The following is a 21,240-nucleotide window of genomic DNA, read 5'->3' as shown; positions in this document are numbered from 1 at the left end:
CTGTTGGCCGGCTTGTATATACCCGCACAATCGCAATGAACAAGCACCTTCCGCACCTGAGGTGGAGTGCGCTTGTCCATTTTATTGTTGTATTTGACGATCGCGTATCCTTCCTTCTTTGCCCAATTGTTGACGGACTTCATGCCCTCATCTACGGATGCATGGCGGCCCCAGGGGGGCGGCCGGAGCGGCATGGCGGTGAGGGTGGTGATGTAGAGGACGTGGTGTTAATGCATTACGAGTGCGCAGTTGATGTAAATTCCTTATTGAGCACAAATAGTGAGTGGATATGATTGGTGGAACAACATTAATACGGGCCGGCGCTAGGCTAGATGTAGGGGGGGTGGCAGGAAGAGAAAAGGGGGGTGATGCGGAGAGAATAGGGGGGTGGTAATTAAGCTCGTCCTACTACTATAGATACTATTATAGGATATAGATCTATTGGCATAAATATTGATTGAATCTTTTCCATTCTGTGCTAGAGCCGCGCGACACTATTATATAATTTGATGGATTCTGCTATGATATCATATAACTAAGCATTGGCGGAGCAACGTTGGCCCGTTCCCATCCCCACCCACGTAAACAACACTACACATCTCGCGACTTCACGATTCTTCCCCTCACCGCACAACTTTACACTCTCCACACGCCATGACAAGTCCCCCAATTGCATCAATTGCCCCCCTAAAGAGACGAAGGATGCGCGCCGACGCGCTTGATCGTCTACAGCATGCTCCCGCCCAGCAGTCACGGTCCGACATCGCCGCCTGGCTGTCGGGGTGCGACTCGACCCCGCCTCCCGATAGTGTATCCCTCGCCCACGACCACCATCCTCATCCTACCGGCCTGCGCAAACGCCGCCGCATTCTGGGTGAAATCCGCCACAATCAGAAAATGGTCGAAGTGGATAGCAGTAACAATCAAGAAAGGGGCGCAAGGGGAAAGGCGGCGCCTAAAGCTCGCGGCATTGAAGGCACCCGTCGCTCCAACCGCCTCGCTGACCTGCCTATGCGCCAAACAACAACACCTGCGAGCTTTGCTAACAAAGACACCTGGCCCAATGAGTCCAACGTTGGTACTGCGATCGTGGAGCCGGCGCAGCCCCAGCGGATTCCCCTGAAACTGCCTGGCCCTGTCCTGTCTGCTTCATCCACCATATCCTCCTCGACCCGGCGTAGCCGCAGCCGTTCGTCGTCGCCATCAAAGCGGGGCCCTATCCTCAAGAGAGAGAATCTCCAACACCTCGACCCGCCTATCAACGTCATCGGTAGCAGGCGGAAGGCGCAGGAGGAGTATGGGGTCGATCTGCCAGCTGCGGTAGCTAAGTTGTGGGAGCAATGTGAGGTATGCCGCTGTATGCTATACGCTTCGCGCCTGTCGCTAACATGCTTCGCAGCAATGTACCATCACCACCCTCCCCCGCAACCCCTTTTTCGCCGCCGCCGACGAACGTAATCAGCAGGCCATCGAGCGCACCCTGGACATGGCACTGGGGCAGGCAGAGGAATGCCGGGAATGCGCAGCGCCAGAATGTCAGTGGATTGCCAAGGTCATCCAGCCGATCCTAAATTCACTTGAGCTGCTGGCATTTGCATCGCGTACCTCGCCCACCGCCAACGATAAAATTGGCGTCTTTGACATGTACGTCTCGTGCCTTTCTTGCGCCTTTACTGTTTTACTAATGTGTGTAGCCGCACAATCGAAATGTCCCCTGAATGCGTGCCCGGGAGCACGCTGCCCACCCGTTTCAAAGATCTTGATAAAAAGATCGACCTCGCCATCGGCCTACAGCTACACCACATGACTAAAGCCGCCCTCTGTACCGCGCAAGCAAAAACTGACGAACCCTCCAAGGCCATTAACCAGGCCTCGACCTTCATCCACCAAAACCCGCTACTCCTCAGCATCGAGGTTAAGCGCACATATGGCGGCACCGATCCGGTGATCCAGTTGGCTGCTTGGGTCGCCGCCGAGTTTATTAAGCGCGAGATCGAAGAAGTAGATATCGGGATGCCGGCGCTAGCCGTGGAGATTGAGGGCGATTACTGGCGGTTGTATGCTGTGGTTGCGACAATAGAAAGAAGGCTAACTGGAAATCAGCTTGTGGAAGCGGATCTGAATGCAAATGACACTGAGGGGACGCTCAGACTTAGCGTTATTGGCCAAGTGACGCTGGGGAGCACGGATACTTGGCTCAGCATGTGTCGTTTATATGCTAATTTGTGTTGCATTGTAGATTGGGGCCGGACCGTGTATCTAGAGTGGTTTGAACGCGAGGTTCTTGGCGTCTATGAGAAGAAGGCCGCGGCGGCTGTTGGGCGAAATTAATAAGTGGAATATAGTACTTTCAACTTTGACCCGTCTGTGAGGAGCAAGCAGCGGAAATACATTCACTGTGCGAAGCTGCCGGATTTCTAGTGCCGAGGCGCGTTAACGTTATTCCGGTCCGGCCTCCTAAGCTTGCAAACGTCGTGCCTCCGTCGTTGCGTTCCCTTCCTTTATTTTTGCTCCTGATATTGCATATTTATTCCCATTCATTTATGTTTCTACATGTCTCTATAAGATATTACGCAACCGCAAATACAACCTAAGAGCGACTACTTACGAGACATAGGGCACCGCTCATGACCACATGTAGCGCAGTTCTCGTTTGTAGAGGCCTCGACCCGACGTTAGCAGGAACGACAGTAGCGATTAGGTCTCATCCTAGGGAGCTTTTTCACCAGCTTCTTCTCTCTAGCTCTTCCAGCTTCCCTCTCGATTTTCAGGCTTGCGAGAAGTGTATGTAGATCTGGACTATCTTTATCTACTATTTCGGTATTTGCTCCGCGTACTATATTAGTATCTACGGTGGTATCTTTAGTAAGTGCGGGGGCATCTTTAGTAGGTGCGGGGCATCTTGTTAGGGGGGGAGGGTAGAATCCGTGTTGCGGCCACGTTTGGGGTAAAGCCCCATTCGCTAGCAACTGTATAGATCAAGACTATCTTAACAGCAAAAGAGTATGTTAGACAAGAACGTGCGACGCTCCAATCCCTATCTAAAGGCCCTTATCTAGATTCGCAGACCCTCCGTCGGTTCCCTTGCTATTCGCGCCCCCCTTCTTCGCCGTATTCCCATCATCACCAATCGCTAATTTCTCCAACACCAACTTCAGGAACCCACCCCAGAAACCGTCCGGCCCCTCGTCAAGGCCATATTCGACGACGTTCCGCCACATCCTTAGCTGTTTGAAAACGCCCGAGACACTACTTGTTGCAGCATTGCCAAACTGCAGGATGCGCACCGCTTCGCCATTCTCAGATTCCAGATATGCGATATAAAAATACAGCTCATGTCCTACAACAGTGAAGCCCGGCTCTACAAGGCAGGTAGTGTCAGGTAGGCCCGCGCGTCGTCCCAGCTTCGCCTTCTTGCGCAGACTCGCCGCCATCCATATGCTAAGCTGGTATTCGGCCTCGAGCTTGACGCCGTTAGAGGGCTTAACCTCAATGCCGGAGAAGACGGCCGTGGTCTCGGTGAAGGCGTCGGTTGTATGGCTAACACACTGATTTCCGTGCTGGAGAAGGCGTGCGTATAGAGATACGAAAGGCGATGCGTCGTGCGAGTAGGAGAGGGTGTAATCGGCCTTTTGGTCAAGGGCGCGCTGCTTGCCGGATGCATCGGCGGCGGCCGCGCGCGAGAGGAACTCGGGTTCGATGTTCTGGGATTGCCTGCCATATCAAACGCGTTAGCTTGCCAGTGTTTTCAAGTAGGTCGGGTGGGGTAAAAGTACACGCTCTGGACACAGAGTTTGCCCTTGGCGTCCAGCCGGATCGCCAGCTTCACCATCGGCCTAACCACGTCGTCGCACCACGCATTCTCGTCGCGGCCCCTCGTCTGGCAATGGAGCGCCTTCCTGAATACCTTCCTCACCTTCTTTAGTGTGTATTCCAACTCGGCACGGACGGCGGGGTCGAGATCGGGGTCAGAGAGGTCGCGCGTGGCAGTCTTGCTGAAGGCGGCAGGCGTAAATCTTTGGAAGCCGATGTCTGTATCAGCTTTAATTGCGTTCTGTGACAGGTTAGCCAGCTTTAGCGGTAGACGACTACACGCTGATACGCACCTCGAGCCATCCGGGTATCCAGCCCTGATCCAGCCCTGATCCAGCCCGTCCTCGAGTCGCGCTACCACGGCCATCACCCGCACAGGAGGTTCCGACTCCACCCCGTTCAGCGGCTCCGTCGTGATCGGAGGCGATGCAACTCTCAGCGCCGCAATTGTCTCGCGCGATGGGCTATTTCTGTGTCGTGGCGTCGAGGCGCCTACGCTACTGCCGGGTGGACTGAAGGTGTTGGAATTGCCCGAGGTGAGCGGGCGGGCATTCGACCCGACGGCCGATGCGCTCTGCCCTGGAAGCAAGTCATCTGTGTTCCGCCGCTGGCGCTTGCTGGGGCTGACATCGCGATCCGCGGACATGGTGGTAAGCTGGTGTACAACTATGGGCTCTGAGCTGGTGCGCTTGCGTTTTAGCCAGTGTTCGTTTGTGGGGGGCATTGGCGGGAGCTGTTCGAGCCAAGAGGAGATTCGCGTAGTCTTTTCGGTGAGGATGGAGGGTGATATGGGCGTCGATGTGGCCATAATAATGGGAGACAGTGTTTTGGTGTTGTAGTTTCACAAATCAAATCCCTCTTAAAGTGGATATCAAGACACAGAACAGAGTCCGCTTGTGCCTGTTTGACGACCATGTTCCCATCTAGAATTCTTTGTTGTGGAGGTGCGAGGTGCGACTAGGTGTGGGGAGGTATGGAGGACAAAGGGGTGGTCGACCTGTACTCTTTTACCTTTGTAGCAACGATGCAGATAAATCCTTGAAAGCAGTAGGAGAAGAAAGGACGCCTTGGCTTTGCATAAGCTTGCAATTCGCACTCAATTGAGGTCGTTGCCTCTTCTGCGAGTTGGTACACCCGTTGTCAGCTCTCAGTCGCGGATGGTCACAGTCTTTCGCGTTCTATCGCACTAACCTCGCCCGCCCACTATCATTTTGAAAATTTGCAACGGCAATACAACCAGAGAGCACGCCTATCAGCCATGGTACCTTTGTACTCTCTTCCGAAGCTCCGAACTTTCACATCGCCAAGCGATCTTTACTAGTTGGCCTGCTCGTAAATTAGGCACCGTGGAGCAGCTGCAAGGAGTCTTAGCTTTCAATGGTTTACTTGATACACGATGGCATGCAAATCCACGAATGCTTTCCATAAGTGGTCTTGATTGTCGAGAGCATGCAGCGACTCAGACTGTGCTGAAAGGATTAGAGTCGCGATTCCCGCCACGAATGGCCATAGCACGGAGCCGTTGGCGAAGGATCGAGATTATCTCCACAGGGTGGACCATATTGCTCCTTGCAGTAAGTCTGATCTCTTATTCATGCCTATGGGGCTGCCACAGTATTTTCAGTCGTTTCTCGGTCACATGACCAAGTTTTGATAGCGGCTCCGGATCTGATTGGCCAAATCTGGTCATGTGACCGAGAAACGACTGAAAATACTGTTGTAATATTCAATCCATCGTGACTCGTTAGGGACCGCCTGGACCCTTGAATCCCTTCACTGTCGACGAAGCGGCACCACATTGACACGACCCAGACTTTAGCGAGTGACAAGAGTGATAAGCCTTCAGTGACAGCTTGGGAACTATGCATAATCGTCTTACCAACTATGGAAGCGACTTGAGGTACCGAGGCCGTGAGACAGATGGCTGAACGCCCCTCAGCCATGTAGACGTTGACTACGGATTGCAGATCGAGACCAAGTGATCACAGCCAGGTTGGATTGCTTCTGGGCCCAATTTTGGCGACAACCAGATCGCCAGCGACCCTCGAGCCTATCGATCTACGCCGTCCAGAACTCGCGGAGCTCCTGGTGCCCATCATGCTCCATGTTGTCGATTTTGCAGGGCGTCTTGACGATCGCAAGGACTGCAGTGGTATCCCTGTGGTTGGTGTTTTCCCCCCCTGGTCGACTACTGCACGGCTCACTGTTTCGGGAGTCGGCTGCTTTTTGCTTTTCCTTGGGCTCGCTTCTGTCTCATTATTTTCAAGAGCCGCGTTTTGCCTGGAATTTGTTCAGCCTCACACGGGCCGGTCCTGTGGCGCTCAGCCCGTGCATCCCGTACAAGCTGCAACCACATCACCGTCAAGGCACCTTCGAAGGCGTTTGTCATCACTATGGGACGTCCCATGCTCACGAGAAGTTCACTATCTGTGTCAGCAGGGGTCCGCATGCTGATTCTGCAACCAGAGGTACTCCACGGGAAGGGTGAGCGAGCGAGCTGCACCTCGTTTCCCAGGACGCCTGCAAATGCATTCTCTCTGGAACGTGCGCGGAAGCTGCACTGCATAACGAGAAACCGCAAATTTCCAGGTCCCGCATCCCCGCACGAAAACCCCGGACCACGTTGCGGTGTCTCCTCAGAAGGGCATGGCGTTGGCAACGGCTGCTATCTTGCGACCTGTGCAGGAGCCATCATGGAATCCTTGGTGATGAGGTAACCTCGGGAGGCCTGGCGATCGTGGAATCGCCGGTATTCAGCGAGACTTGTGGATTGCGAAACCTCAATTGCGACTTCATCGAAGACGTTGAGCACGGCTTCAGTTCTCAGATTTGACACTGATCAGCATGGAGCCTCTCTCACTCATCGGGTCTGGATTCTCAGCCCTGTTACACACGCCGATCTCTGCCTTATGTCTGTATTTCGCGGTGCTGATCGTAGCATATGTTTGTCAAATGAAGCAATTGCCATAAGAACCTACAAATTGACAATGACTTCAGTTCACAATCGTATCGATTTATCGGGTTACGCTCCATCCTCTGGCAAAATACCCCGGACCGCTTTCATACAAACTCTCCAACTGGCCTTTGATTTTCCAATGCATTGGTGGAAATCGCCATATTTATCACTTGCAAGATCACGAGAAATATGGTACGCACCGGTAGTGAACCCCGTTTTGTTCAAAACTAATCTCGTTAGGCTCCGTGGTGCGAATTGGACCCAATATGCTATCTTACAACACTGAGACCGCGCTCAATGTGATCTACGGCGGGCAAAAGACGAACGTGCGCAAATCCGAGTGGTATAGAACCATTGACGCCGGCTCAGGAGCCTTCAGCGCTGCCACCGAGATTGACAAGAAGAAGCACGCTGTGAGAAGGCGGTTCATCTCGCACTCCTTCTCCACAGAAGCACTTCGGAATTCGGAACCCTTCATTCAAGAGAACGTTGCGCGATTCTGTGAGAAACTAGCACCAAACGACGAAAAGAAGTGGAGCGAGAAGAAAGATATGGCTCGGTGGTGCACATGGCTTGGTTTTGACATCATGGGTGATCTAGCATTTGGAAGGCGGTTCAACTGCTTGGATTCGGAAGAGAACAGATACATCCCCACAGCCATCAGTTCTGCTAGCAAGTACATGTACTACGTAAGCCTTCTCTGCTTTGTTCTCGATACCACAGCTTACAGAACGTAGTTCCCATTTCTCCCCGGAGCGTGGCTTCTTGCGCCTATCATGAACAGCAAACTCATGGAATACGTTGGTGGCCAATCAGTGACGGACAACATCCGTCTCGTCAACTACGCTGCCACACAACTCCAGTTCAAAATCGAACAAGAGAGAGCAGATAAGGAGAAGGCAAACGCCCCTCGGAAAGACATGATGCAATACCTGTTAAATGCCGAGGACCCAAAGACAGGACTCAGACCAACCCCAGAAGAACTGCTCGCAGACAGCGTGCTTTACCTCGCAGCTGGCTCCGACACAGTTGCTACTTCGCTTGCCGCATCTTTTTTCTACCTCGTGCACAACCCATTGGCCCTCGCTAAAGCTACCGCCGAAGTCCGCGCAGCCTTCAAATCTGCCGATGAGATCAAAGCCGGCAAAAAACTCGACAGTCTTGCCTATCTTCACGGTGTCATGGACGAAACAATGCGCCGCTGTCCCCCAAAGCCCAGCCACGTGCCCCGCGAAGTCATGCCCGGCGGCATCACGATCGACGGCGAGCAAATCCCTGCTGGCACCGTCGTCGGTGTTCCAGCCTATGCCATCCACCACAACCCAGACTGCTACCCGGACCCGTGGTCGTTCAACCCCGAACGATGGATTGTGAACGAGGCCGCCGGCGTGAGCGCTGAAAGTGTTGCGTTAACGAATCACGCATTCTGCCCTTTTAGTCTTGGAATCAGGGGTTGCATTGGCAAGACGCTGGCATATGTGGAGTACAAGATTACCCTTGCGCACGTGCTGCTGAAGTATGACATTAGGCAGGCAGAGGGCGAAACGGAGGGGGAGGGCAATCCAGATTTGGAGGAGGGCAGGAAGAGGGTGGATGAGTATCAGATTGTTGATGTGATGGGCGTCATACGCAGTGGGCCTATGGTGGAATTCAAGCTTGCGCAACGCTGAAGATGGACAGAGTTGGAGTACGCGCATGCACTCGCAATTCGTACTCATCTCTTACACTGACGACATACGGAGTAATGGCATACCAGCGTGATCCAAGCAACTGGGTAGATTTACTATAGAAGATGAGGGAAGGAGTATCATGCATCGAAACGTCTCGCGTATATACTGCCTACTCTGCAGCGGCTTGCAGGTCACCACCTCTATTCTTCGGGCATCAATGGAAGGATTCGAGCGATCAAACGGTCTCGCCCCGAGCACAGAGTAAAGTTTTCAGGCATCCCACGATCTGCATACAGACTATGCATCCACATCACATCAACACTTTCCCTCGACCCATGATCCCGTCCTGATGCTACATTCCGCGGCTCACTGAATTTATCATCATTCTCCATCACACTCGCGTCACACACACACGGCACGCACGGGCTCAGCGACTTCTGAGCACGGGTCCTCCCGGCACCGTTTGGAAATCTCAAACGAGGACCTGGGTCGGGACTGCCGCCGTCATCACTGGCGCCCGCAACGCCAAGGCTCCGGCACACGCGAAGCGGGGCGAAGCGCGTGGGATGTGGACTCGAGGTTCCGAGGGTCGCTGTGCTGGGAGAGCCAGCTGAGACGAGACCGCCACACACCATGATTCCCAGCACAGTGGTTCGACCGCGATGTGCTTACCGCCCCGCCGTCTGAGTGGCTCGAGGGTCGCGGCTCGGGAAGTCGGGAGGCGCAGGGGGAGCCCTGCGCTGCTTAGCCGTCGCATTGACGAATCGTAGCATTTGCGAATCACGGGCTGGGGCTCTGTGCTCGCTGCACTGACCGTTTCCGGCGTTGCATGGGATTGGGCTGCAGCACTAGGTAGGTGGGAGATGCAGGAGGATGAGTTGAGCTGAGTTCCGGGGAGGTTTGTGTGATTGATTCGGTGGGTGACGAAATCACTTCTTGATTATGTGTTTTTGCTTTTCTATCACTTTGTGCTAATGGACTGAAGATCTACCTTGCGAGACCGGGGACGAAACAGTGAATCTGACGCCCGCCAGCCCCGTCCGCTGACGTTGGGAAAAATGTGCGAATTACAAGAGCTATGTGCGTGCGAGACGAGCGGCCACCCATCTCATAGTGATTTCCCGTGCTCAATCCTGCACCTTATCCGGGTCTGTTGGGATAGTGAACCGCTTGTGGCCGCTAGTGAACCAGTCACACAGTGCAAGGAAGATAACAAACAGCATAATCGGCCCCGCGTAGTTGAAGTTCGCCGCTGTGACGGGGACCACGGATGGGAATGGCAGCCAGACGATGCAGAAGAGACACCATATCACGGCGTAGATATTGATGGCGAGGCCGAACTTCCCGAGGCTGAAGGGCCCGTAGTGCGGGTGCTCGCCTTGGATTTTGCGTAGCAGGAAGAGGAAGATGGGCACAATGTAGGAGATGTAGAGCGCGATGGCGCCCAGGGAGATGACAGCGTAAAAGGCGGACGTGTTGCCGACCGTGATCAAGCCGATCAGTGCGCAGATGGTAGCCACCAGGCCGAGGGCGCGGGTAGGCATGCGGAGGGTTGGGTGGACCTGAGTGTGATGAGATAACCGGCTGCAGGTACGAGACGTGTGTGCGAAGACTTACATAGGCAAAGTAGGAGGAGAAGGGCAGGCCTTTGTCGCGAGCAAAGGCCCATACAAGCCGCGTCACGGAGGCGTACACGCTGAAGTTGCAGATCACTGAGGGGATGATGATGAAGCAGGTCAGCGTGGTTGCGCCAGCCAAGGAGCCCGTGGCGTTTAGGTAGATCTGGATGACGGGGTAGCCCGTTGGAGACAGGAGAGCCTCCATTGGGTCGCCGATGAAGAAGAGGAGGGTCAGGATGAAGCCGAAAGCCAGGATTCCGTTGATGATGACACCGAGGGCCATGCTAGTAGGGACTTTCTTTGGGGCATCCTTCATCTCGTTACTCAAATGCAGCACTCCGTCGAATCCTAGCCAGAGGTCAGTACGAGGGTATCTCTGCAGCTTTGGATACACAAACCGGTAAGAAGGGAGGTACTGGTAAGTAGCCCAATGCACCACTGAACGCCCTGATTCTCCCAGCCACTCAAACCATAGGAAGAGGAGGTAAAGACATACTCTGCGGAGCTGGGCGAGCCCATGACCGCGAGCGTTACGACTGTGGCAATGAAGAAGGCAAAGTGAACGATTCCACCGAACATCTCAATCACGACAAGCACCTTTCGCGCGTAGAGGTTCAGAACGACTGTCACTGAGATGAACGCCCACATGAGCAGTGTGACGTGCCACAGCTTGGGGATGTAGGTTGGGTTGTTCAGCCCTATCAAGCCTTGGGTCATTGACGCATTAACGTAGGAGCCTCCCGCGCACAGAGCGATCCAGGCAAAGGTCTGGAGGATGTCAATACGTGTGGTTTTTCATTTGGACGGGGAAGCTTACGGTCAACCATCCTTGGATCAAACTCCAGAACGCAGGTGTCATGATACCGTGGGGGGCGTATAGACCTGACCATCGATACTGGGCTCCGACCACTGGGGTACTATGGTGGTGTCAGTGAGCTTTTCTGAATTCTGCAGCGGTAACAGCAGCTTCTTACATTGAGGCCATTTCTCCTAGACTGAGAGCAATGCTGAGGGACCCAATTGTGGCCATGACGAGCCCGTAGACCAAGGAGGTAGGCCCGCCATTCAGTAACCCGGCACCGAAGGTGATGCCAATACCTTCCCAAGTAGACAGAACAGTGAGGCCGAAGGCAACGGCAGGCTTCAGAGTAATGTACCTCTAGAGTTCAGTCAGTGATTGATTGCATTGGAGCGGGTGGATCGAAGGATTCAACGGAGTACACACATCAAGCTCACGGTTCTGGCCAACGCTCCCAGAGTTCCCCGTTCCTCTGGGAATCTCATCGGTCATACCACTGGCGCCCTCATGGACGGACAGTTCGATGTTCTTGTCGTCGAGAACCATGATGGAAGCAATACGCTATAAAATGAAGTACTTCGCCAATTGGGTAACGAGCTGCAAGAGAAAGAAGAATGGATGGGCAGAAAGGTCGACGTGAAATGGTCCACAGGTCACACAATTCCCGGTGCAGTGGGCAGTGGTGCACTGGGAATCCGGGAGATATGGGGAAAGAAAAGTAAATAAAGGCGGCCGCACCTATTCTTCCCCAATCTCAGGCGCATGCTGGAACCCATGCCCGTGGTGGCTTATCACACTACACGGAGGCACTGGGCGAAGCCACCAGCTCTGAGCAGTCCTTTTGGCGGAAACGAGAACCCACATGCATGGCAGGTGCTGGACCAGCTCCCGTCCAGGCCCCGACCCGCCAGTGCCCAAACCCCCGGGAGAGGCGATCCTTGCCGTACCGCCCGAACCAATACGAGCTGCAGGTCGACGCGAGATCTGACTCGCGCCAGCATCACTGTGAATGTCCATGCCTGTGCACCGCCGGTGGGATGCAACTGCACATTTGCTTGGCTCTCCCCAACCAGAGAGGCGTCCAGCCGCGTTAAGGAACGAGCAATCCGACCAGGGACAGCCCAGCCAGGAGGGCATTTACATGACGCCTCGTTCTAAGCCCCGACGCAGTTGCAAAACATGAAGGCGCCAGCATCGCAGACAATATATCGTCAGGTAGACCCTTGCTTTAGCTGCACAGTTGACTCTGTTTGAAATCGAGCTTCAGTTGCCTCCTTGCCTGCCTTCTCTGCTGTCTTTTCTGTGTTCTGTTCTGTACGACAATGTCCAACCCTCGTCACAAGCCGGGTGCAGTCGTCGTGGCCGTGTCGTACTCACTGATCATCACCACCCTCGCCTTTGCCATTGCCAGATTCTACACCACGTTCCGGCGGAGACAAGGCTTCAAACTCGGCGACTGGCTCTTTCTGTGTGCAAATGTACGTTATCTTTCCTGTTGAGCACGTCTGCACAGAACAATGAACGATTCGTGCTGATCAGATCGTCGCGACCCACAACAGATCATAGGCCTCGCACAGAGCATCGTTGTCGATCGTGCTGTACAAAAGGGCCTCGGCCATCACATTAACGAGCTGTCAGCGTCGCAAGTCGATGCTTACTTCAAGGTGAGTGGAGAGTCTGCACGGCATCGTGATCCTTCCCGCATCCTGCAATCACTTAACGTTGGTAGTTCCTCTACATATCGCAACTGCTCTCCATTGCTGTTCAAGGGCTCTCGAAAGCCTCAGTTGTTATCTTGATTTCGAAGCTTGACAACAAGAAGACGACGAGGCAGCAATGCTATATCATCCATGGGCTGACTGCGTTCTGGGTTCTGTTCTCTGTCCTCACAGTCGCTTTCCAGTGCGGCTTCCCCAGCCCATGGGTCTTCAGCAAGTCGAAATGCACGGCGGGAGGTAATCTTTACTACGTGGTGATCGTCTTGAACATCATTACGGATGCTATCATCTCGACGTTTTTCCTACCCGTGATATGGAAGCTACAGATGTCGAAACGAGAGCGCACCATCGTCAGCACCATCTTTGCTTCTCGACTGAGGTAAGCCCCCATACCCCCTACTACTACAAAAATGATAGACCCTAACAATCTAGTGTCTGCGCCACCTCAATCGGCGAATGCGTCGTCCTAGGCTCTTATCTGAACTCCACCGACTTCACCTGTAAGCCCCACTACTACCAGTCCCCTTTACACAACACACCAGCTAACAGAACCCCCAAGTCAAGGCCGTCGCGCCCGCCATCCTCGCCGCCGTGACCATGAACCTCTCCATCCTCACCGCCGGCATCCCCAACGTGCACCGCTTTCTCGCGGACCTGCAAACCGGCCAAATGGGCACGCGCCTGACCGAAGACCAGATCGAGTCGTCGGGCGCCGGCTCGCGCCAGCGCTCCTACTTCTCGCGCTCGGGCGGCAAGAACTCAAAGTCCTCCAACAGCGGCCTCTCGCTGAAGCTGACGCCCATCCACCGGGGCGGGGTGACGACGACGTGCACGACGAACGAGGGGGGCGAGGGGCAGGGGAGGGGCCAGCGGGATGAGGTGGATGAGGACGGGAGCACGAGCAGCTTGAAGCGGAATGTGGTCATGCAGACACGGGAAATTTCGGTGGATTATGAGAGTAATCCGGATTATAGGGGTGGGGAGAGTGTCGAGGGAGGGGGAAGGAGGAGGGTGTGATGGGGCTGTGAAGGCCTTTGGTCCGGGGTTATGAGAGGGTGAAAAGGGATTTGAAATGTGTACTTTTGGGAGACTTAGACGGCTTTTATGAGCAATCGAAGAGTGAGGAGAATATGGAATGGCGTTGCTGGCCGTGTCGTTCATATGACTGAGATCAAATAGATGGCTCTCTTTCCAGGCAGCTTTGTAGATAGGTGCTCCTAGGAATGCAAAAGTCTTGCAGCCACAAATATGGCGCAGAGTGGGGAAATGCAGGACTCGGTAGCTCGAGGTATCAGTGTGTACATCTCTTTTGTCGCTGTGACACTGGTGGGGCAATTTGGTCCATTCCCGGAAATATGAACAAGATGAAAAGTACATACGTTCGCCGGGGCGCCTCAAACCGGGTTTGGAGTCTTCCCACCACTGAAATATGAGATTGGCATAAGGATATATCGTGATCATCCAATACAGGAACAATCGTAAAATCAAAACACGTGAAATGATTCCAACCAAAAGCGCCGTGAACAATATTGGGTGCTTTTACCACCAGATCTGACTCCAGATCAGACATACCTTAGTGCAGGATCGATTGTCTCCTGAGGCTCTTTATCCGAAGCGTCATTTGGATTCGTAGGATCCGACCCCGACCCTTGGGCAGAATCGTAGAAGTCGCCCCGGGTGATGGCATATTGATTCGCTGGGTCCACACCCGACCCTGGGAGAACATCGTAGAAACTGTCTCCTTGCGCGGTGACATATTGAGCAAACGTCGTTGGCGGTGGAGCAATTGGTGCCTGGCCATTTGCCTGTTGAACTCGTTGCCAGCGTCGCCCGTAACCACGGACGAACCCATTCAAACGGTCAGTAGTGAAAAACTGTTGCGATGCTAGAAGTCTATTTGCGACTGTCTCGAAATCTCGCGTAAAACTGAAGTCAATACGCTCTCCAGATGAGACAGTACTAGGGTAGGCGTCTTTTGCTATTGCTTCTTGTGACCGGAGAAGGTTGTAGAATTCGTGCCACACATCGTGTGTGAATTCTTCCAGATCCGCTTGTAGAAGAGGTTCCGTAAATTGAAGAAAAGCGTCCTTGAAATGGCGAATAGCAACGAGAGCAGCGTTTGTCAAGGTATCCTGGCTCGGCAACTGTATGGCTTGATTTGAGCCTTCACTCGTTGACATCTTGCTAGTACCTTGAATGGCTGGAGCGCGTGGGCTTTGCTCTTCGATAGCCCATAGCGTGTCGTCATCTAGAGTGTACTCATCATCATGAGGGTCTTGATCGTATCCAAGGGTTGAAAATAGTTGGGATCGTAGACCTGATCTAGGGGCGTAATCGCTACGTTGTGAGACTACCGCTTCGGGCTGTAACTTTTGTTGGAGGAGCGCAGCTTGATCTTGGTCTTCTGTATGGGAGGCAGCTATGGGAGCCATCAGTGGTTGGTCTTGTGGCAAGGCCTGAGGGACATGCGGTTTGACATTCGTAAATCCATTGCCTAGAGCCGATATTAGCATGACAGGCTTCCTAAAATCGCCTTGAGTTGCAGGACTTTCGACTTACGTGGGTCTGGTATTCGGTTCACATGTGGGTAAAGCCTGACGTAAAGGTCCTTCCAATGGACAAGGACTTTTTCACCCTTGGGCTGCGGGCTGCCACGGCATTGGGATCGCTGGTGTGTTTCGTCCCACTCCGTCTGGTGTACTACCAGTGCCTTGCATTGCTTGCAGTACTTAAGGATAAGTCCGAACTTTGCAAGGTAAGTCGTGTGAGACTTAAGATGTCGTCGTAATTCCGACATATTCTTCGCTGTGAACCCACTCATACAATCGCGCTTGTCCTGCTGAACATTTTCCAGCAGTTCGTACTTGTGCACCGGGCAAGCGAGAGTTGGTTTCTCAATATCAACTGTTTTCGACGGGAGACCTTTCAGCTTCTTCGGTGTGCCGTCGTCTTCACCTTCGGAATCTTCACGTTCGATTCTTCGAGGGCGTTTGCCGAAGCTTCCTTGGCTCGAAACCCCGATTCCGGCCTGTCCGGATTTCCCAGACGGTCCAGACTCTGCAGGCTTTGTAGCTATAGGCGGGATGGTTGATGACCCCCCAGGGGCCGCCTGCTTGATATGATCATGAGCCAAATGGGAGCCGAGGCCAGCCAGATCAACATTGTTAAGAGTTTTTGGGAGCTGCTCAGACGAAGATTGACTTTGACAGCCTGCTCGTTGTCTGGCAAAGTCGATATCTGTTTGGACACCTCTTCCACGCGGAAATGCGGCACCTGGACCGGGGCTCCTGTGGAGGGCTAAGCGGAGGAAAGCATTAGGGTCTGAAGCATTCTGAACTCCGACTCTTGGAAGTTCGAAGCTTTGCGGGGGTGCTGATGCATGGGCTGAAGTATCGAAACGATAGGTACGTTGGACCAACGGGCGAGTGACTTGATCCAGGCGATCCAGTGCGTGAGAGAACGCATGGACGGCGACTTTATCTTCACTGTTTACAGGACCAGATTAACGAAGATCAAGATATCGAACATGGTAGCTTACATTTTGAATCGTAGGACTTGAAGAAAGGCATCCCACTGTCGGAAGAACCTGTTGACGAAGGATGGGTCCTGGACGAAATCGAGCTTATCTACAAAATAGTTGAAGCATTCGGTCGCATCGTCCAAGACCCTCTGCCTTGACCTCATTTGTTCCGGAATCTTAAGAGTGCGTTGGGATCGAGGCTTGTCGGAACAGCTGTTCGTACGTAGTTCTTGACTCGTACTGTCAGGCAGCTGTGTCGTTGAAAAGTGACTTCCTGGGTCGATATTGTGTCTAGCCCTGATAGGAAGTCTTAGATGGTATGAAAACACTGGAAGAGGCTCGGATGAGTTCCCCAAATCGGTGTGATGTTCATCCTTATTGTTATCGCCGAAGTAAGGCGTGCGTTCATCAGGAGCTCTCTCCATCCATTGAGACATCGTCAAACCATCTTCAAAATGAGTGGCGATATGCTGAATCCTCTGCGGCCAGGTTTCGAAGGTCGCGCCACAGAAGCCACAGGTTCGGGGGAAAACCGCGGCATAATCAACTTGCGATGCTCTAACAAGCTTTGAACGAGGTTCGCAGTGGCCACGATGACTGTTGTCCATGTGCAAACCGAGTTTATCCTGACGATGAGTGATGAATGCCTCATGAATGGAAGATGGACAAAGAACGCAAATCCAGACTTGTTGCGGGTATCTGATCTCCTCGTGTCGCCTGAAGTCATCTTTGCGTTTTGAGGTGGCTCCGCACCCCGAAGTGCACTGGTATCTCCCCTTGGCCGAGGTGTGATGCTTGGTATCTTTCGGACATTTGTTCAAGGCCTCTGCAGCATAGCACTCTACTCGGTGTAGTCTCTCTTTTTGTGCCCATTGACTGAACCAATCTTGATTCCAATATGGAGATGTAGCTTCTACAGGTTCTAGCGTGTTTGGTGGAGATGAGGTGCGAGTATAACATCCTGTTTCTTCGGTCTGAAGCAAACTACCGTAAGTTGAATCGCGCGACTCGCTTTGGTGGGAGCTCAGTTGAGATAAGTGGATGTTTAGAGGGGGCGATTGGATGATTTCGTGACCAGGAGACCCCGCTCCGAGGTGTTCGGTTCGTGTGTGCCGGTGGTTGGCTTCGTCCAGATTTGCCGTATTCGATGGAAGGGCGTCAGAGGATTTATAACGACGACAGCGCGTTTGGGTATGGGAGCTATCGAAGGACAATGTCAGCAGTGGGAAAGACATAAGCTACAAGACTCCGGGTGGTTTACATAAGAAGAGACCTGCTTGGAAACGTAGCAGAGCACCCCTCGCAAGCATACTGTGCTTTCTCGGGGTGGGCATAGTGTGATTCCACGTTGGGCCGCGCACACTGCTCAACTGCGCTCCTGTAGAACTTAACACGACCCCGAGGCTTGGAACAACAGTTAGCGTTTGGTACCCCTTTGGGAATGGAGTAGACGCTCACCCGGCTGATAGGCACATGGGCGGCCCTTGGTACGTAAGACATGAAGGCAGAGTTGAAGAAGGCAGAATATGCCTTTTGTAGCCTTGGGGCGAGGGAAAAGTATAAGAAGTCGAGCTTGGGGACTCCGTTGGACCCCAAATCTCTCCGGAGGAGCTGTGTTCAGGAGTCTTCGTTCGTTCGAAAAGCGAAAATTTTAACAAGTAGGCGAATCGTACGTCCCCTCGAACAGCAAGGCTGATGCAATATTGAAGGAGTTTATACATGTACTACAAAAGAACAGATATTGGAACGATGAAGAAGAAAAGAAGAAGAGAATGCGGTCTCTAGGAGAAGAGCCCGAAAAAGAGCGAAAACCCCCCGGCCACACGAGAGACCAGGCGGTCACGGGCTGATTTTGAGTTGTTGATATGCTGATATGCGAGATGCTGAAATGCGGAAATACAGAAATGTCCCAGCACAGCCACATAGGTATGCCGATCGCAAGGGATGACGAAGCGCAAGCCACAAGCGGCAGGCTGGGCTCTCCAACAATCATTCTACAGGTCCTCAACAGTTGTTTCCCAGAGTCTTTCTTCAAGAACTTGTTCATCTCATGCCAGAATTAACATGAAACCTACACTGCGTAGGAGCGTGCATTTAGGGCGTTACTTCGACTGCACTGATAGTGCTTCGTACAGTCTGCGAGAAACCTCCCCGGGAGACAGGCACAACGGCCAACAGCGATACAAGCAACTCCGTCATTCCAGCTTCTCTACAGCTGCGCAGCTCCGCTATTAGTTTTTGCTTCAGGAATGCACGCGGCTACATGCGCACTCGCTTACAGGCCTTTCGCCAGTTGAGAACGAGATCGAGCGAGTGAGCCTCACAACGATTCTGTTGCTTGATGCCCCAGACGACATGATCGTGACGGAACGAATACGCGGATGAACAGCACTGTACAGCGCCATGGCGCCAAATCCTCATCTCGAGCGAATATGATAATATAAGGAAAACTCGAACTTGAAGGTATGACAGCTTGAATTCGACCAAAACAAACCTTTGCGAGCACTAGGAAGTACGTATGGTACAATCTATCCAAATAAAAATCCAGGCTATCTCTAGGAGTCAACTTCATATCCCTAAAAATCGCGTGGTTGATAACACTAAGGAGCTCTTAAGCATCATCGAATGCCCGCCCGGAAATAACGACGCAGATATGATGGGAACGATCAGAGCCAACACGCCGAGATTGTGTCGTCTGTGAAGAAAGATGCTTGATCTAGCCGTGCCCTTCAAAAAGCCAGTCTTTCGAATTGCGACGCTGTCTAAGGTACGTTGATCTGTGATCGGACGCAAACAAAACTGACCAGACACAGCCTGTTAATACGGGCTTAGAAGCGGAACCTTCTAAGTGCATCGTTGCAAAAGTGTGGAAACCGACGCAAGCCTTACCGAAGCCTTTCACGATCCACAAACCATTACGAGGTCTCGAGAGTTCCTCTCCCAATATCGCGGGACCGTAGTTGGCACACGGTTGGAGGATACTATTTCGCACTCGAAAGCGTGCTACATCGGATGTGAAGTCAACAATTCGAGCATCGCATACCATACTGTGGGAGTCCTGACTGTCGCTGTTGTCCCATCATGCGGCTATTAGTTCCGCGATCGCTAGTGGTATGGTGGCCCTGGTTGCAGTACTTGAGACGGTGTTATTCTGGATGTTGAAAAAATGATGGCGTTCTGATGGGGAGCGAAGGCGTAGATGGGTGCAGGATGAAAGAAGAGAGTTTGATCAATTTAAATGACGGCCTGACTCGTCACTCCTAGCACGTGGCAGGACATCATGGTGCTCCGTGTTTATAACATGATTCAAAACTTCCATTCCAGGTTGATCCTAAATGCCTGTTCCGTGTTCAAGAACGATTAGCTGGATAAGATCCTTGCTTTATGTAAGGCGGCCGTTTGCATGACTCCACAGGTCCGATTGGCTCTAGTCTCTTTTGTCCCATACAGCCATAGCATTGGAGGACGACCAACGGTGGTAAAAAGGCCCTGAGTCACAGCTTTGACGAGAGCTTGATTCATGACCTGCAAAGCTAAATAGTGTCGAAGGACTTCTACGAGCATCAAAACCGCTGTTTCCGGGCTAGTCTGATTCAGAGCGTGCCAACTTTGACATCGTGGCTGCAATTTTCATGCGGTGTTGAAGGACTTCCAACAGCATCAAGCCGATGTCAACCTCACACCCACGTCTGCATAAATACCACGTTTACGCCTCCCTCTAGATTAACCCACGCTATGCTCGCATGTTTCTCCATGACTAACATACGCTTCCGTCTTAAAATCGAACCACGCTATGCTGGCATGATCTACCATTTTATAAAATACTGTCAACCCGTCGTACTCCACTCCCGCCGCAAGATCTAACCACGTCTTGCCCACATGATCCACCATTACTAACTACAACCTCTGCCAATACGTCCCTCTCTCGTCACAAGATTGAACCACCCTATCCCCACGAGATAACCCATTACCAGCAATACCCTCAACGTAACGTACCCCACTTGCCCCCCCCAAAAACCCCCTTTCCACTCCCCTCTCTCCTCACAAATACTCCCACCCCCTCCTCGCCTCCGCCTCTCTTACTCCCAAAACATCAAAAACCCCCCTCCCCCCCTCCTCTTCCTCCCCTTCTTCTCCCACTTCCTCACCCTCTCCCCACCCCATCTCCTCCCCCAACCCCAACCTCGCCCTCCTCCTCGCCCTCAACGCCCTCGCCTCTTCGGGGCTAACATCCTCCTTCCCACTCCCCTTACTATCCCTCCGTGGCCTCTTCCTATACCGCTCCCGCAGCACACTCGTCAGCTGGTCCACCGGCGCCGTCTCCCGCCACTCGCCCCCTCCGTCCTCACTCAGCACCGACAGCGGGCCCGGATCCTCGGGATGTTGGAGCGAGAGGGGGTCCAGCGAGCCGGCGTCCCGCGGCGGGCGAAGAAGGCGCGGGAGCGGGGGCGCGCGGGGGGTTTCTAGTGCTTCGTGTGACGGACGCGGGGACGACGAGGGGGTGCGTGATGGCGATGATGATGATGATGATGGTGATGATGATGATGATGGTGATGGTGAGGGTGGGGGAGGTCGCGGAGACGGCGAGATGGTGATGGCGCGGCGGATGTAGGTGCGTTGCGTGCGGGTGACAGGCGTTTTGAGGGTGCTTGGGCGCTGAGCGTGGGCTTTTTGCGGAGCTTTGGTGGTTTGGGACGCGCGAGTGGTGGGCTGGGTGCGGGCACGCTGTCCAGCAGCGACGCGGGCGTTTTCTGCGGCTTCGAGGGCGCGGAGGGAGGGCTTGGGGTCTGGTCTTAGGCGCATTTTCGCGTGGATTGGTGGATTTGAGAGATTTGTGGTCGAGATGACGTGGGAGAGAAAGGACAGGTGCTGCTGCTTCTGGTGGTGATGGTGATTGTAGTGGTGATGAGGAGGATGTAGAGGAAATGGTGGTTGAGCGTGAGACGGGGGAAGATATGGATGTAGTCATAATACACTGGACACAATAGGAGGGAACAATAGAGACACAATAGAGACATTCTAACCGTTTATGGGGTTGTTACTGTGAAGAGGTGAATATCAATGGGAGGTGGTCCAAGCGTTGACACGGGGGTCCGTTTGCTGGCTTTTTGTCCCAACTACGTTCAGATGGAAACACCTTTTTTC

At 53.2% G+C, this 21,240-nt stretch overlaps 7 protein-coding genes across 7 annotated transcripts; 3 read left to right on the top strand and 4 right to left on the bottom strand.

The window, feature by feature from the left end:
- Positions 1-654: 654 nt before the first annotated feature.
- On the top strand, positions 655-2,331 carry BDZ99DRAFT_469861 (uncharacterized protein; the record flags this gene model as incomplete). The annotated part of the gene is made up of 3 exons (XM_033721593.1): positions 655-1,347; positions 1,400-1,644; positions 1,695-2,331. 3 exons carry the CDS (start codon positions 655-657, stop codon positions 2,329-2,331), a joined length of 1,575 nt encoding a protein of 524 aa, XP_033583725.1.
- A 710-nt stretch (positions 2,332-3,041) lies between these two features.
- On the bottom strand, positions 3,042-4,621 carry BDZ99DRAFT_513038 (uncharacterized protein; the record flags this gene model as incomplete). Its single annotated transcript, XM_033724671.1, has 3 exons — positions 3,042-3,714; positions 3,777-4,054; positions 4,103-4,621. The coding sequence occupies 3 exons, from the start codon at positions 4,619-4,621 to the stop codon at positions 3,042-3,044; spliced, it is 1,470 nt and encodes a 489-aa protein (XP_033583724.1).
- Positions 4,622-6,385: 1,764 nt separating this feature from the next.
- BDZ99DRAFT_430350 (benzoate 4-monooxygenase cytochrome P450) lies at positions 6,386-8,907 on the top strand. The gene is made up of 4 exons (XM_033717246.1): positions 6,386-6,764; positions 6,815-6,961; positions 7,010-7,458; positions 7,507-8,907. The coding sequence occupies exons 1-4, from the start codon at positions 6,755-6,757 to the stop codon at positions 8,437-8,439; spliced, it is 1,539 nt and encodes a 512-aa protein (XP_033583723.1). The 5' UTR covers positions 6,386-6,754; the 3' UTR covers positions 8,440-8,907.
- A 659-nt stretch (positions 8,908-9,566) lies between these two features.
- Positions 9,567-11,403, bottom strand: BDZ99DRAFT_528682 (amino acid transporter; the record flags this gene model as incomplete). Its single annotated transcript, XM_033726391.1, has 6 exons — positions 9,567-10,001; positions 10,057-10,406; positions 10,457-10,826; positions 10,876-10,975; positions 11,033-11,217; positions 11,284-11,403. The coding sequence occupies 6 exons, from the start codon at positions 11,401-11,403 to the stop codon at positions 9,567-9,569; spliced, it is 1,560 nt and encodes a 519-aa protein (XP_033583722.1).
- Positions 11,404-12,179: 776 nt separating this feature from the next.
- On the top strand, positions 12,180-13,611 carry BDZ99DRAFT_528680 (uncharacterized protein; the record flags this gene model as incomplete). Its single annotated transcript, XM_033726390.1, has 5 exons — positions 12,180-12,335; positions 12,417-12,521; positions 12,587-12,954; positions 13,008-13,075; positions 13,135-13,611. The coding sequence occupies 5 exons, from the start codon at positions 12,180-12,182 to the stop codon at positions 13,590-13,592; spliced, it is 1,155 nt and encodes a 384-aa protein (XP_033583721.1). The 3' UTR covers positions 13,593-13,611.
- Positions 13,612-13,790: 179 nt separating this feature from the next.
- Positions 13,791-15,024, bottom strand: BDZ99DRAFT_456572 (uncharacterized protein). Its single transcript, XM_033718488.1, has one exon. The coding sequence runs from the start codon at positions 15,005-15,007 to the stop codon at positions 14,138-14,140; it is 870 nt and encodes a 289-aa protein (XP_033583720.1). The 5' UTR covers positions 15,008-15,024; the 3' UTR covers positions 13,791-14,137.
- Positions 15,025-20,136: 5,112 nt separating this feature from the next.
- BDZ99DRAFT_564605 (uncharacterized protein) lies at positions 20,137-20,945 on the bottom strand (the record flags this gene model as incomplete). Its single annotated transcript, XM_033727376.1, has 1 exon — positions 20,137-20,945. The coding sequence occupies exon 1, from the start codon at positions 20,896-20,898 to the stop codon at positions 20,137-20,139; it is 762 nt and encodes a 253-aa protein (XP_033583719.1). The 5' UTR covers positions 20,899-20,945.
- Between the last annotated feature and the right edge of the window lie 295 nt (positions 20,946-21,240).

This window comes from Mytilinidion resinicola, assembly GCF_010093595.1.
Source record: "Mytilinidion resinicola strain CBS 304.34 unplaced genomic scaffold BDZ99scaffold_1, whole genome shotgun sequence".
Taxonomy (NCBI): Eukaryota; Fungi; Ascomycota; class Dothideomycetes; order Mytilinidiales; family Mytilinidiaceae; genus Mytilinidion; species Mytilinidion resinicola.
Note: the sequence above shows the minus strand (reverse complement) of the source record. Positions and strands in the feature narration are given on the sequence as shown.

Excerpts from the sequence above, each read along its gene's own strand:
- BDZ99DRAFT_430350 (XM_033717246.1), top strand. Across the intron at positions 6,962-7,009 it reads GCAAGATCACGAGAAATATG|GCTCCGTGGTGCGAATTGGA; the intron begins GTACGCACCGGT and ends TAATCTCGTTAG. Across the intron at positions 7,459-7,506 it reads CTAGCAAGTACATGTACTAC|TTCCCATTTCTCCCCGGAGC; the intron begins GTAAGCCTTCTC and ends TACAGAACGTAG.
- BDZ99DRAFT_456572 (XM_033718488.1), bottom strand. The coding sequence starts at position 15,007 with ATGGCTCCCATAGCTGCCTCCCATACAGAAGACCAAGATCAAGCTGCG.